This window comes from Antennarius striatus, chromosome 5, assembly GCF_040054535.1.
Source record: "Antennarius striatus isolate MH-2024 chromosome 5, ASM4005453v1, whole genome shotgun sequence".
NCBI lineage: Eukaryota > Metazoa > Chordata > Actinopteri > Lophiiformes > Antennariidae > Antennarius > Antennarius striatus.
In genome coordinates, this window is record NC_090780.1 from 20,544,355 (window position 1) to 20,560,518 (window position 16,164).

Consider the following 16,164-nt stretch of genomic DNA (forward strand, 5'->3'; position numbering starts at 1 on the left):
CTTGCAATCCAGTCATTCACACAATTATATTCATTATATGCAATGATACTGTGACACTTGACTGATCTGTGTAAATTTGTAATCTTATAGGTTCATTGAATTATTGGCAACAAAATCCATATTTTCTGCTGTTTAATTTCAACTCCAACAATTCCCCCTGGCTGCCAAAATTGACAAATTGTTGTCACAAGGTTAGTTTGTGTTGCCCCATATGAGAGGCAGTCAGCCAAAGGTTTCCTCAAACCGAGCCATAATGCTCCCGCGGGGCAAGAGCGGCTCTATCCTATCTATGAGGCTTCCTAGAAACTGAATTAGAGAATGTGGCTGGGCCAAATGGCCTCTGACCTTCATCATCCACAGAAGAGGAACATAGCCAAAAAGGCCTGGAAACATACCAGTCCATGCTTGTTGGAACAGAATGCCAGAACCAAAATAACCACGGGAAAAGTGGTTTAACGTTATTGCACAAGGACACTTTTCATTGTCATCTGAAAGACATTTTAAACAAAAGTGATAGGCCCAGAAGAACGACATAAATCCAAAGACAAAACAATTTTAATTAGCTGTAGTGTACTTAGAAATTCCCTAATCATGCCGAGTCTTGTATGGCTAGCAGGGAAGCTGAATTATGTTCCAATTTTGAAAACACAGTGTGCATCAGGCAGATGAGGCGGTTGTCTCCGATCCAGGTACCGGCTCTCCACACTTGAGCTGCTGTAATTGCATTATGTGGCTTTTAATGATTCTGAGAAGTGTGAACAGCATAAGTTTAACTCCAAGAATTTTGTGATGCCCAGATCCGCTGTTTCCACTTGCTAAATAGGTCTTTATAAGCACTCTCTTGATTTAGTGTCTCACAATCACGACCTGTAGCAGCACTTCTGGGTTACGCTGCCGGAAGGAGAACCATTCTTAATGTCACAAAAGACAAGTATTTTATAAAAAGACAGGATTTATTTCAGGAATTTCCTTTTCAAATTAATAAAGAATATTTGGGATTTCAGGTCTCTGAGGCATTTTATTATTTCAGTAACCAGGTATTTTAATGAGGCGGCACAGTGGTGCAGCTGGGATAGGCCCAGCAACCCCTGTGACCCACGAAGGCAGGGGAAAAAAGCAGATAAGTAGATGAATGAATGAATGAATCAATGAATGAATAAGCGTATTTTGATTATTATTCCAACTTAATCCAGTAATAGGATAACAATCAGTTGTTGTTTAAAGAATCAATGCAAAGCAAAAGTAAAAAAATAAGACAGGTTTATTTTTTTACAATAACCAATTGGAGCAACTCTTCAATAAAGCATATTAATGTAAATTTGCCAGTCCTATGAGCAAAGGACAATTGCCATGCTGGAGAAACTAATGTGTTTTTGTTGAAGTCTAGTTTGAGTCACAGCAGACACAACATGAAAATTTCTTTTTCATTTAAAAAAAAATTAATTTCTAAGGCCTGTGTGATTCCCTGATTTCATTGTATTCCCCATTATCTGTGATTTATTTCCCCTTTGCATGATTCCTGTGTTTCTTTCTTCTACAGTTTGGCATGGAGCCGACTTTGTTTATGAATAGCAACCTCACAGCATGGATTACTCACCGGCCATTATTTTTAGGGGGGCTCAGTTGTTTTGTGACCCATAAGGATATAGTTAGCGTGTTTATCCAGTGTGATGTCAGCTGAGGTCATCAGTCTCACCAATAAACCTGTAAATAACTGAACAGTTAAGTTTAGCCTTTTCCCAAAGAGTCCATTCCAGGCTCCAGGCCAGAAAAGAACATGTCTTGGTTTAAGCTAATGAGTTTGTGTGAGGAGTTGATGTTCGTGTGTGTGATTGTGCTCTGATTCTGTCTGTCTGTCTGCGTGTGTGATCCTCATTGCTTCTCACTGCACTTTATAAATCTGTCCAGGTAAATCCAGTGTCCAGACTCAAGCTGGCTCATTCAGATTATTTATCTCATCCTAAATCTATGTAAGGCTCTTAAAGTGGAGAAGGTCAGTGGTACAAAAACTTGAAAACAATAACAAATAGACTTCTCAGCAAGCACTTAATATCTTCACATTGTTTGTACGATCGTTCATTTGTTTATGGTTCTCTGGAGGGTGGGAGGTCTATTACTTTGTCCTTCCCATTCCACACTAATGCCTTCATACTTTGCATTTGTTTTCTATCTACATTTTCTCAGCGCTTCCATATTAACATCCTCTCTAGGGGCACATGACAGACCTCAAACACCCTTCCTCTCTGCACTCTCCAGTGCTCACGAGCACCTCTCAGCCCTTCATGCACGGGATCTCTTTCTACAGTCATACGTGCCGATCACATTTCTAGACACCTGAATCCACTGTAAAGCCGCGTGACACCAATAACATACCTGCTCTCTGTGGCCCATTTGCTGACTGCTCTTGCTGATAGATGAAAGCTTACAGGCTAAGTTTATTAAGTGAGCCCTCTGATCTCTATAAGTGTGTTAATCATGGTGTTGATGCAGAGACAGTTGTCTCTGACTCTGAATAACTCCAAAAGTAGAGCAGAAGGTGGCATTTAATAAGGTGAAATACTGCAGTGAAGGTGACATGATCTCTTCAGCTAATGTTTAGCATGGCGGAGAAAAAAACGTGTTACTACTTATTACTGGCTTCTTTATATCTTTTCCACAACAACAGCTAAATAAGTAATTAAGATGTTGTTTTATGCAAATGAACTCAAAATTGAAAATTTGCAAATGGCAAGTCGTGATCTGTTTTTCTTCCTGATGACCTGGTGACCTTCACAATTTATATATACAGTATATATATCTTAACTTCTTCCTTCTTTGGGAAAGTTGGGTACATTAAATATTTTGTTTTATGAGTTTAAATATTGATTTTAATGGTAACAAGCCTCAGATTGTTATATCAGGCACATTTGCGTCACACAGTATTCTTGCACTCAGAGAAGGAACTAAAACTGACATTGATTGACCTACAGTTCCGATGCAGAAAGAAGAAACTATAAAGCACTTTGAAATGCTTCTTTAAATTTACTGAACATTATAACATGTTGTCTCCCTCATCCTCTAACTGGGTTTCTGTTTTGGAGAGGTGAGGGGCTAGATTCCAACATCCTCTTGGCTGCTAACACAGCAACTCTATTTACAATTTGCACAATGCTTGTTAGTATACTGTGAAACACCACTGTTAACTGCCCAGTATTGTACTTAGCCAATTTCTTTTCTGGCTAATACCATTAGTATGTGTCCTCGAATACAGAAGACGTCCACCGATCTTGATGCCGTATTGCTCTAGTCTCTTGCAGGTTATCCTGATTGTAATTCCAGCCCCTTCACATTACCAACCATCAGTCATTTTGAACTCTCTCTGATACTGCGAATATTACTACAGACGAAAATGCAGACATTGACTATGCTGTTTGTTAATGCTGCAAGATGTGGTCATAAAAGCAGGGGACACTTTTAGACCAGGTCAGCCACAGTCAAATAATGAATTCTAATAATAATAATGATAATAATGAATATATAGACATACTGCCTCCTGGTGATGCAAATAGAAACTCATGTTGGCAAAAAAATTAAAAAGTGAAAAAAACAGTCCTTATTTATATGTAAATATAGCAATTTTATACTTGTTTGTCACAACCTATTTTCCTCTTGTGTTCCAAGAGGCAGGATTAGAGAGATTAGTGCAGCGCTTTCTGACTCTGCTTCCTGAACAAGACTTTGTCCAACTGTATTATATAGTAATATATACATACTGTATATCACATATACAAAGTAACACATAATGATAAAATAACAATGCTATGCTGCAGATATTATTTAAGATGATAATTATTTTACCCCTCATCTGTGTGGTGTTTTCCCACCAGCAGAGCTGTTTGCTGCCTACTATGATAATCTATCTTAATCCTGTTTTCCAGTGTATTAATGTGGAAACACATATTTTAAATATGGCAAAAGTGCTTTCTATATGTGTGAAAACGTTAAGTACAAGTAAGATAAAAGCTTTATTTTGCGCCATGTTTTGCCAGTTATACATAAAGTGTTGACTCTTTCATACCAGGTCTTCTGTGCAGTTGGTGGCAACAAAAATTTATAACTCCATCATTGCACGCCATACTGATTTGAATTTAGTTTCCAATATGTCTCACCATATGTAATCAATTAGTATAAGCATTTAATAACTTTGCAGATGCACACCAATGACGTCTGCTTTGTTACCTGTCAACTATAGTGTACATCAAAGCTTTGTGGGAAGTCATACTGTTAATGGATCCATGCTGATCGCTCCTTTCTTTGCCATTTGCACTGAGACTCCGTCCACGAATTTGACCTTTCTGTAGAAACTGCTTTTTGTATAAGTTTGTGTAACAAAATCTTTTTTTCATCTTCTTAAAAGTTTCTTTCCCCACCTTTTTGACTGACGTGTATTTGTTTCTTTTTAACCACTGGTTATTTTGTGGTGCAAGATTGTTTCCCAAACTTGTTCCGTTCTTCTTTTTCTTACCAGCAGCATTGGTTCCATGAAGAACTGCTTGTTATATGAAGCTGTTTAAACCCTGACACCTCAAAGAGAACAGTCCTTGTTGTTTTTATTCTTCCTTCCTCACCCTCTCTCTCCGTTTCCCCTGACTCCCCCTCCCATCACCGGTCTTTGTTTGTGTCCTCCTAGGAAGAGGTTACCACCCAACAACCTGCTATAGATGCTTTTGATTGGTAGATAGCGTCGACAAACCTGCTCCGGGTCCTGCTGATTGGTGGATGGCGCGATGGGCGTGTCCAAGTGACAAGCTCCATCGACTTTTAGTGTTGGGCTCGCGCTCTGTTGTCAGATAGCAACCAGTATGCAGGGAAGGAGGTAGTGCTACCGCTACGACGGCATCTGTTCGAATATCATCATTTAAAGGGACTTTCGTGATATTTTTTCAACAACTGCCATACAGGACATAAGAGGAATTCAACATTTACTAAATCTTGCTTTTTAATCTTATTACACTTCAATTTTTCTGCCTCCCAAGTCCTTGTTTTTTGACCAGCAGAATCCCCAGCAGCACAGAGGAAGTGGATAATCGCCATCACAGCAGCCGCTTCTGAAAACACTGGTGGGATTATTTGGAGAAAATTTAAAAAAAAAATCCGCATCCAAAATGAGAGATAAGGCTTCTTGTGGGTCTGCAGTGTTGTGAGTGTGTTGATATCCTTGCCAGGTGAAGACCCAACCGCATCGTGTGTGCGTGCGTGAGGAGGCTAATGCCCATGGTCGTGCGGTCAAGACCAGAGGAGGATGGGTCCGGCTGTGGAGGATCAGGCGCAGAAGGCCATGGATGCAGAGCAAAAGCACCAGCTGCAGCACCAGCAGCGCTACATGGAGAAAGGGGTGATGCTTGAGCCCTTCGTGCACCAGGTGGGGGGGCATAGCTGTGTCCTGCGCTTCGGGGAACAGACCATCTGCAAGCCCCTCATCCCCCGCGAACACCAGTTCTACAAGACTCTGCCATCTGCAATGAGGACGTTCACCCCTCAGTACAGAGGTAATGCTGACTACTCTTCTAATCTGTGTCATGGTTGTTGTGTTTGGTTGTTTTCCGTGTGTGTGTGTGTGTGTGTGTGTGTGTGTGTGTGTGTGTGTGTGTGTGTGTGTGTGTGTGTGTGTGTGTGTCTGGTGAGGATAAATATTTGCAAGCCGGCTTCGCTTTTTTGCGAATGGAGGGCACATTTTAGATTATATGGAAATTATGAAAATTTCAACGTACCTGCAAGGAGGATGTACCGAATTACACCACAAGAGGCCGCTACAGTTTAGCGTTACTCTCGGCCATCCCATTGCGTCCTGTTTGACCCAGGCTGTGTTGATACAGGTGAATCAGGTTTGGCTCCGTTTCTTTTTCTGGCATCAGGGCAGCACGCCAAGCCGCTCGGGTCTAGAAATACAAGGAGCGGATGGAAAGAGACTGTAAGGTCATCGGAAAAGGTCAAACTACAAACTAGTAAACCACAACCACAGCCCTTTGCATAAAGTATTAATCAGCCAGTGATATGAGTGAAGCTGCTGGTCAGGTTCACCTCAGACTGAGTGCAGCTATGCATCTCTCAAAGTTTTCAGACCAGTGACAATTTGCAACAAATGTTATGTCTTTTCCCATCTATCTTTATTTTAAGTTCCTCACTCAATCCTCCTGTCTTTCAGTCTTATTACTGTAATGACGAGCTTGTTGCTATTAGTTGTGCTCTTTTTTTGTCCTGTCTGCAGATTAGCGCCACGTCTATTTTGATGCATGTGTCCAGTGATGCTTTGCATAGTTCTTGTATCTAATGTAGCTGATCCGTATTATGTCACTCATCCTGTGGTGTGAGATTATGTTTTTGATAATAAACATAGTTAACTTTATGTTGTTTGTCTTGTGTCATTTGTGTTTGGGCTGATATTTTCTCTTCCAATTAATTTTAACATTTAAATCTAAAAGAGTGAATTATTTTGTATGTATGGATTAAAATCCGCATATCACACACAGTGGTAATGATTGGTTTGTTTTTCTATTCTATCTTTCCCAGTGTTGCCTTGAGTGCTCTTGCATCTCTTCTCTATTTGGTTGGAGTATTATTGGAACATAAGAGTGCAGATAAAGAAGAAAAGAAATTTGATAGAATTTTCTTAGACGTTAAGATTTTGCTTAATCTTCTCAGTTTTATTTGATTCTGTATCAACGCCATGAGGAGAGTGTTTAACAGACGTCTGCCTCTCTGCCCACTCTCAGGTGTCGTGTCTGTGAGCTTCGAGGAGGATGACGAAGGAAACATATGCCTCTTCGCTTACCCCCTCCAGAATGACCCCTCCGCAGATCTGGAGAACAAGGACCCCTTAGCTGACTGCGAACCCAAAAGTGAGATGCTCAAGTGGGGGAAACAGATGGCATCCTCGCTGCTTGTGGAGAGTGAAAATTACAGCAAAGATGGACGAAGCCGCCACTCCATTAAAGACAAGGACAAGAGGTGAGGTGACAGAAACTATCTGAGCGTGACGGTGGCACAGTGAGAGATTCGTTTTGACGGAGCAGAAGGTGTTATCATTCCTCAACGTACTTCTGTAAATGCTTACCTTTTTAAAAAAATGGCTGTGTTTGTGTTGTCTTCTATTATTTGTATGTAAAACTGATGAGGCTGTCCCTCCCTCTGTCCTCCAGCATTCACAAGCTGCAGGACGATGTGGAGCTGGAATGGCTGAGGCAGACTGAGGTCCTCTACTACAGACTGGACCGCAGCCACAGTAACGCTATCCCACAGCTCAAGTACAACCCTTGGAGCCTCAAGTGTCAGCAACAGCACCTGCAGAAGATGAAGGAGAACGCCAAGCACCGTAACCAGTATAGTATCCTTTTACTGGCTGACGTCTGTTCTGGTGGATTTTCAAAATAAGGTCCTCAGCTGTAGTCTGTTTATTCTAAAAATTTGTTCCAAATGAAAGCCAAACATGAAGATATTTATCTAACCTTCAAAAAATCTAAAAAGTGGACTACCAATTGAAATTAACTAAGAAAGGCTAATGCTGGAGCTTAAAGAGCTTCGTCAAACATCATTCGTACACCTGTATAAATTGCCATGGGTAATACATTCCCTGCACTGCTAGTTATGGCCAAATATTATGTGTGTGAAAAGAATGCTGATCTAATTTTTAGGAGTTTTTAATGTCAGGCTGCTAATTTACTGTCAAATACCCCTCTCGGTTTGGCCCATGTAAATCACCGCATGTCCCTGCATTGGAAGAGGAGGAAGAGGTTGTGATGATATCTACTTGTTTATATCCATTCTTTAATGGCTCAGTGACTCCAGTTCATCAAAAACCTAGCTTTGAATCTATAAAAGTGTGGACACTCCACAAAATGTTGCTGTTGTTTTACCCTTTCTACACTCGGTCAACAGGAACAGGGATTACAATAATTGTCGAAGTTCTAGAAGTTGGATTCTGACTGTGGGCTGTGGTTTCGGTTTATGCTCTGTGTGGCAGCTCTGTTTTTCTAGATTTTCAGTGTTCCTCAACCTTTCTTGTTTTTTGTTTCACTGGTCTTTACTGGCATGAAATTCAGTCTAAACCTGTATTTAAAGGATTAAGAAAGTCTCATATTCCATTTTATTCATTTTGATTTCTGTTTAATTGAGAATCCCTGTGTTTTGGGAATCAGGGTTATAGATGAGAAGTCCAACCATGATTGTACTCGACATTCCTGACTTGTTGTACATCATGTGGACATAATGAAATCTGTTGAGGGAAAACTTCATTATTTTTGTTTCAATCTGACTTCCTTAACTCAGCTTCGCAGAATTTATCTTACTGGAGAACCTCACATGGCGGCACATGATGCCATGCGTGTTGGACCTGAAGATGGGTACGCAACAGCATGGAGACGATGCCACGGAGGAGAAGAAGGCCGTGAAGATCCGCAAGTGTCAGCAGAGTACGGCGTCGTCGATAGGAGTCTGCCTGTCCGGCATGCAGGTGAGTGAAGGTCACACTTACAGCAAACTGCCTGAAATGATTTGTTAACACGTTATAAGTCGTTCTGTGGTTGTAGTTTTAATAACTTAATGACTTGTTCAGGAATCTAACTTCACAAGTCAAGAAATAAATAACAGTAAAAAGTACATGTGAGCAATAAATCAGTAAAACAATGACTGACTGATCTCTATTTCAGATTAAGGTATAATTCAAAGAAACAATATAATTAAGCTTTCATTCATTTTAACAAATAATTTATCCCTGTTCCACCTCTCCGTATGTCTCCATCCCTGCAGGTGTACCGCTCCGACACAGGCCAGCTGATGTTCATGAGTAAGTTCCACGGCCGCAGGCTGTCCCTTCCAGACTTCAAGGAGGCCTTGTTCCAGTTCTTTCACAGCGGGCGCCGCCTGCGACGCGAGCTCCTCTCCCCGGTCCTGCGCAGACTCAGAGACATGCAAGCTGCTCTGGAAGCCTGTGAATCCTACCGCTTTTATTCCAGCTCTCTGCTCATCATCTACGATGGAGCGTCCCAACGAAAACGCGCGCGCCAACACACCGAGGATGGCCTCTCTGAGGAAGATGACGAAGAGGAGGAGGAGGGGGTGGAGGCCGAGCCAGAAATGGAGGAAGAGGAGGAAGTAGAGGGTGCGCTGGGTTTCCCTCACAACCCCTCCACGTCCAGCGACGGCAGCGGCTGCAGTGGGAGTTCAGATGTCAGCCAGGCTCGCCTGTCCCTCTCGGACCCCCACAGCCCAGCGGTGGATGTGAGGATGATTGACTTTGCTCACACCACATGCAGACATTTTCAGGGGGACAGCGTGGTGTACGAGGGGCTGGACAGTGGCTACCTCTTTGGCCTCCAGAACCTGATCACCATCATCTCTGAGCTGGAGAGCCACAGCACAGACTGAAGCCTGGAGGAGGAATCCTCCACTTCACACTTTGACCTTTGATGTAGCTGGCCTCCCATCAGGCCCCATCCCTTCTTTTGCCATTGGTGCTTTTTAAAGTTCCTGTTATTGTGTTTCCATCTTCGGGATCTGAAACATTTGTGTGACGTAGAGGAGCCGTCCGTGTGATGGATGCAGTGATTTTAGCCTTCGCCATCACTCTGTTTAACCACAGTCTGACTTTCTGACGAATAGGGTAGACAGCAAATAAAAGCTGCGTGGAGTCTTGAGACAGTCGAAAAGTTGTTGTTGTTTTGTTTTTTTTCCCCTTGCGTCTGATTCCAAAGAAAGTATTTTGCACATACAAACATGCACTGAAACACATTCTGTTGAGGCGGTGCGTGTTTGAATCCAGACAGGGCTACTTGACGGAAGCAGGAGTCGTTCGCGATTTGAGGACAGAGTGGATGGGAGGAGAGGTCTCCTTCTCTTCATCATCCTCCTTTTTCTTTTTCACTCAAAGAGACTATATTCATACGGTTATCAGAGCCAGATTATATAGAGTTATACGATATGTTTCATGAACGTTCAAAAGCGAATGTAAATGAACAGAACTACATTCCATTGTTGTTAATGTTACAATAATGATATGAGTTAATATTGTTATTTGACATGTTTGGATACCTCCACCTTGTATCTCTGTGTTGTCCGCTGTCTGTTGGGGATGATTAAAGACTTGGGTTTGTGCTAACATCTGTGTCTTCTACCAGATTTGACATTTAATCACAGACAAAGCTGCAGCAACCAAAACACGACTCGTGAGAAAGTATTTAAAGACTCGTTCCCCTCTGTCCAGTAGAATTAGTCTTTCGGAAGGACTTTTAAATAGAGAAGGAGTTGTTCTACTTGGAGGAGGATGTTCGGTACCCAGTCCTGGCCATCGCTAACCGGTCTGAGGCGGCTTGTGTCAACAGAGATTATGGTCCGTTACTACCGCAGCACGTCTCTGTGGAATGAGCCGTCCCGCTGGAACAGACGTCATTCTGTCACGTGAATTCCAAATCAATCAGAACTATAGAGGAAAGTGTTACGTCAAGGGCAATGCACGCACGGCGTGTTAAATGGAAACTTAACACGTCCAACGGGATTGTGTTCCCACACATTGGTTCACAACATTTATCATAGATCTCTGTACTTTATGCTAATATATATATATTATATGTGATTATGAGCTTGCAGATATCTTTCCATTATTTTAAATGAGTTTGTTTTTCCTGAGTATCAGGAGTGACTGAGAAAAAAAATATAACATGTTTTTTATTCTAATATTCTCCACTATAGCTATTTTCTAATATATCCCGTGGAGACTTTATTGTAGCCTAGTAAAGGTTTGTATTGTGTTGAAACTCATCTTTAAGCGCATCAGTCAGGATGGGCTTAGACAGACTTAACACACACACATTGAGTTTCATGTGTACTTCCAAACCCCAGGGTTTATCTTATTTAACTGACCAGCAATCAGCTGCAGAGCAGCAGCCGGTCCTCAAACACAGCGTGTGTGAGATGTTCCCGTGCTGCCTGATTGCAGAGGGTCACAAAGACTGATAGATGAGAGGACATGAGAGAGAAAAGATAAGCCTCTCTCATCACAATAGTGGGAATTGGAAGGAGGGGGTCGCCGCCGATGTTGTGTAACAGCCTCAGGGACGGCAGGCTGCTTTTAACTATATTGTGCTCATGTGGATATATATTACACCACAGGCATGATGTTATTTTTGGCCATACCGCATACACACCACAATAGACGGGTCATGTGCATCCTTATACCCAGTCGCTTTGCAAAGGTGCAACTGGAGCAGTTGCATAACAGCAGCTCAGATCACCATGGCAACAGCAGCCTTTGCATGATGTTAAATGGTGTCAACGCTTTTGAGGCCACAAATAGAGTATTATTTTATGAATAGATACACTCCTTCACTTCTCTCATTCATTAAATCCTCCATGTGAGAACTAGACAGTAACCACACATTGGGCGTGCTTCTATATTAGCACACGCTTGATTCAAAGCTTGATATATACCTGACCTCGAACAATTATTCCATCCCATTAAAAAAGTGATCATATACAGGTCAAAGTTCAGTGTCATGCATGTTGAAACTACTTTATTTCCTGTCTTTCTGCATGCTGAGGACTCGTTGCGTGTTTCACCACCATAGATCCGCTTTCCTCTTTTGATTTTTGTTAAAGTTTATCTGATTTGCCCTCGACAGACTCGCAAACAGAGGTATGACACATCAGAAGACAAACAGAGCAGAACTTTCTGGTTTTTTTTGTTTGTGGGTGTTTGCATTTTTGGTTGCGTGTCTAAGTTTGTTTGAGTTTCACACCTTGTGTAAATGTAAATCTGTTTGTGAAGGTTTGCATGGATCCTGATGAATGCTGCATAATGTAAGTCTAATCTTTCTTGCAAAATCTTTGTGTTTTTATATGCTTACACACACACACACACACACACATGCACAAAAGTAACCCGTAGTTTAGAATATCACAGGGATCTTCCCCTTTTTAAGGGTCTTTCGTGAAGAAGTGAAATTATGGAACATGGCCATGTCGGATGCCTTCATGTGATCCCTAGCACCTCATGCAGTGGATGCTGCTTCCTCAGGCTGTGTAAACAGAGTAGGGTGGTTGAAACCAGCCAGCACTGTCTCATCCCAAGCACATGGTGCTATAAAGCTTTGTCTATTTATAGAAACAGCACCAAACAATACATGATGGTACCGATAGCTGGACAAAGCTCTTCTGGATAATTTAGGTTCACATTTTGCTTTCTCTCATCAGCGCGCCACGTCTCTCCAGTTGTTACACCCTTGACTTGATTAAAAGGCATTCTAATTGTGTACAACATGAGCACTGTACTGTAAGCACAGAGCGAGGGGATGACATGGTGTGTATGTGTCGTTATGAACAAACAAAACTGTGGCAGATTCATTTAAACACCGTGACAGAATTATATGAATTTAGGGTATGTCCTATTTTGACTGGTGCTAAATTTAGTTTGCTTTGTTACGACAGATTCTACCGAGGAGTTACATCAACGGATTTATGATAAGAAGACAACCTGAAAGACAGAAAGTAAAAAACTGCAGTCCTGACTCATAAAGATTACGTGGGGGTAAAATAAATCTCATGTGACTGTGGTGGTGGGGATTTATTAGTCTTAGCTGCCAGTTAAGTATGTATGTATCTATATATGCATGCAGCTGGTTTGCAAGAGATTACAGGCAGCTGTGTCTAAAGATGATGTAACAGGCGGACAGAGACATTCATGACACTCATTCATGAATCTATATTTGAGCAACCAACAGACAAAGACTCTTTTAATTTCTAATCACCCATTTTCTATGGTCCAAATGATTGGACGACAAAAAACTTTCAGCAACTTCTGTTTATTATCAATTTCCCGCTATGTGCTTTTTATATTCGGCATGAATATATTCCATTTCACGAAGCAGGATTAACAACCCTGAGTGAAACCCGTGCCTCTGGGTTGACTCAACCTAAACCTGTAAACCCAGGATTTGTGGTTTCACAAAGGCTTCTCATGGTTAGTTTCATCAACCCAGGGTAAGTTCACCTGCAGTTTAGCAGGTGCTACACAACTCTAAAAATCCATTGTCAATGGAGCCCCGATACGACGAGTCATGAGTCGATACAAAAAACTAACTTTGTATTTGTAAGAAATAAGGACGACCAAATGTGATGTGTATTGTATGTTTTTATTGGCCGCTGTAGTGGTGGTAGTGGTTAAATGCATCGATTCATCTTCACCTGCAAAGGCACACTAATAAAGTCCAACCCCTCTCATTATTAGAAAACAGGTTTTCTCTCCATTTCTGTACTCATGCAATAACATTTCACAAAGTTATTATTAAAAATCAAAGTTCAGTTTTCATATGCAGATTAAACCACCACTGATGTTCATCTCAGACGAACATATTAGAACTCAGGAAGACAAACGTTTCAAGCATGAAGCGGGTTTCCACTGACTGCTTACAGGATGATCAAATGACAACAGTTCACATTGGTGGAATGTGGGCAAATAACACGCAAAGGCAATAGAGAAAAAGCTAAATCTAGCCAAGATTAAATTAGCGTTACATAACTGTTGCAGTGACGCTTTCCACTAAGTCACCAGCCTGAAGACAATGTCGTACCCGCTGCACGCCGGTCCAGCCTGTCATGCACATTAACACTGGCCTCTTAATTAATATAATGAACTATCAGAAACACAGAATAACAAATACTAAACACATTTGTGTCAAGATCACCCATGATGGCCAATCAAAGGAAGACTCTGTCCTTGAAGTGATCACTGGGTGTTTATCCGGCTCCCATCCTGCTGTCAGGCCTTGATTGGATTACTTGGGATTACAGTATCTTGGAACTAAGGGTTGAAAAATAGATGAATAGACTGAATAAATAAAACCGGTAGACTATGTCTTCTAACCAATGATAGTTGACTGGTTTGACAAGGTTTCAGAGAAAGGTAGACATCTATCAACTGGATTAATATATTTAAATAATAGGCCTACATCCTAGAGTTATGAAAATGGAAATGCTGATGGATAGGAGTCTGAACTGATTATTTCAGGATTTTAATACCCCAAAAACACAAAAACAAGAACACACATCAACAGATATACTAAATATGTAAATGCTGTTTACATAGGTGGCCTATTGCTCACAGATAATAGACTGGTGACAGCTTATTACAGATAAATGAGGTGGAAAATGTCTGAAAAATGCATATAATCAATTTTTTTCTGACAAGCTGAGGTATTATGTGCTGATTAAAGTATTTGTTAAAGCTCATACATATTAAGGTCCCCAGGAACATTCCACCACATACTTTTACTCATGCGTCTTTAAAAATATGCCATCATGTGTTGCATGTCTGTCTAGTTTTGTATAGGTGGAGGGCAGCACACATTTGGAAAGGATTATTCCAGATATCAGCAAGCAATAAACAATACCAAACATACTGACTTAAAGTAAAACTATATTAGTCCAAAGATACAGATGCACCTACTGCTGGATGAACTCAGTTTGCACCATTGTGGAAAAATTCAAACCCTCTATTGTAGCAGATAAGAGCTAAATGACAAAACTATCAAATATGCCTATGAAAAGAAACAAAGAAAAAAGAAACTATTAGTACATGCTCACCCTTAGGGCTCCTACAACACCTGTGAAATTTTACTAAATTCGGTCTATTGGTTTTTGAGGAGGAGATGCAAACAGACCATAATCACTATCCAAGCTTTTATGTACAGGCAACAGATGGACCAGGATAACCTTCCCTGTCCCTTTTGGTGGGGACATAAAATGTGATTAGCATTCATGTTGGATTTTCATAGATTTTCTTATGTATAAAATTCTAATAGATGTTTTTGCATCGCCACAGCCTATTTTACATGTCATGAGGGACTAATGGCGTATGAGACTGTCATATACCCCAGGTCATCAAAGCCCCGCAGATTAAAGTCGAATTTCAGGATCGCTCATTTTAATTAGATTTGAGTATTAAAGAAATGAATTTGCCACAATGATCCTTGAAGGTTGAATCTAAAGTAACTGGACTCTGTTTTATGGTTGGAAGACGTTTTTCCTCTCATCCAAGAGGTTCTTTCTGTCCTGAACAGGATTGACGAGGGTAAATTAGAATGTACACCAATTTTTCATCCCTACAATAATATTCTAAGGTCAATCACAGTTTGATGAGTGATGTGGAAATTGTAGTTAGGATCTTGAATAGAACTGGCTATGCAAATATCTGTGAAAGGCAGCAACTAGAACAATCCTGTGTGGTATTTGCTTGTCATCACCTTTGTGTTAGCTCATATCTCTGTCGTCATTATGTAACCACTTGAACAAACAGCCTTTCATATAAGAACAGATGGGAAGACTGCAAGCCACCCTCCGGTGACAGTGTGTGTGCATCTCAGTAATTTCTAATAAAAAAAAATTAAAATCAAGTGATAGATGAGAACAGGTCCAGAGAGTTTAGCTTTAAAGTGATCAGAAAGCTCTTGTCATTGTCACGCTACTGTTTGATTATAATGGGTCAGTGGCTAAGTGTGCCATTTCAACTGTGCCATCTAACATGTCCAATAAAAGTTCTAGGCCCACAGTTGGATTCGATCCCAGATTCTTTCTGCTGTGAGACAAAAGTGATACTCACTATCACCCATACCACAAGCACCAGTTTACAGATTAAATGATCAAATCTTCTAATTACAAATTTGGAGTTATTATCTCAGAACCATTTTATTTAGTTTGTATTCTTCTTAAAAACATACGTCCACTATCAGATCCACAGTAATCAGTATTTTGTGTGTGTGTGTGTGTGTGTGTGTGTGTGTGTGTGTGTGTGTGTGTGTGTGTGTGTGTGTGTGTGTGTGTGTGTGTGTGTGTGTGTGTGTGTGTGTGTGTGTGTATTCATATAAAAATGGACAGTACCAGGTTGCACAAAAGAAAATGTAGGTCAAGTTTCACGGGTAAATTTAATGGTATCATGTAGGCTTCCAAATATTATAGCAAGTAGTCTCCATAACAAGACTCAAAACTTCCCCTCAAATAAAGTTAGTCCACCTCTTCATCAAATAGTGGTTTTGGCTCTTCATTGGGTAATAAAAAATTGTTAACAGAAGAATTTAAAATTTAATTTGGTTGTCACCAAAAAATGAAACAGACGAGACACACAAATGCTGGTCATGATCA

General features: G+C 40.8%; 1 protein-coding gene across 1 annotated transcript; it reads left to right on the forward strand.

The window, feature by feature from the left end:
* The first annotated feature begins 4,809 nt into the window (after positions 1-4,809).
* LOC137595956 (inositol hexakisphosphate kinase 2-like) lies at positions 4,810-10,152 on the forward strand. The gene is made up of 6 exons (XM_068316335.1): positions 4,810-5,099; positions 5,205-5,528; positions 6,753-6,987; positions 7,179-7,363; positions 8,313-8,488; positions 8,785-10,152. The coding sequence occupies exons 2-6, from the start codon at positions 5,282-5,284 to the stop codon at positions 9,400-9,402; spliced, it is 1,461 nt and encodes a 486-aa protein (XP_068172436.1). The 5' UTR covers positions 4,810-5,099; positions 5,205-5,281; the 3' UTR covers positions 9,403-10,152.
* Positions 10,153-16,164: the final 6,012 nt, after the last annotated feature.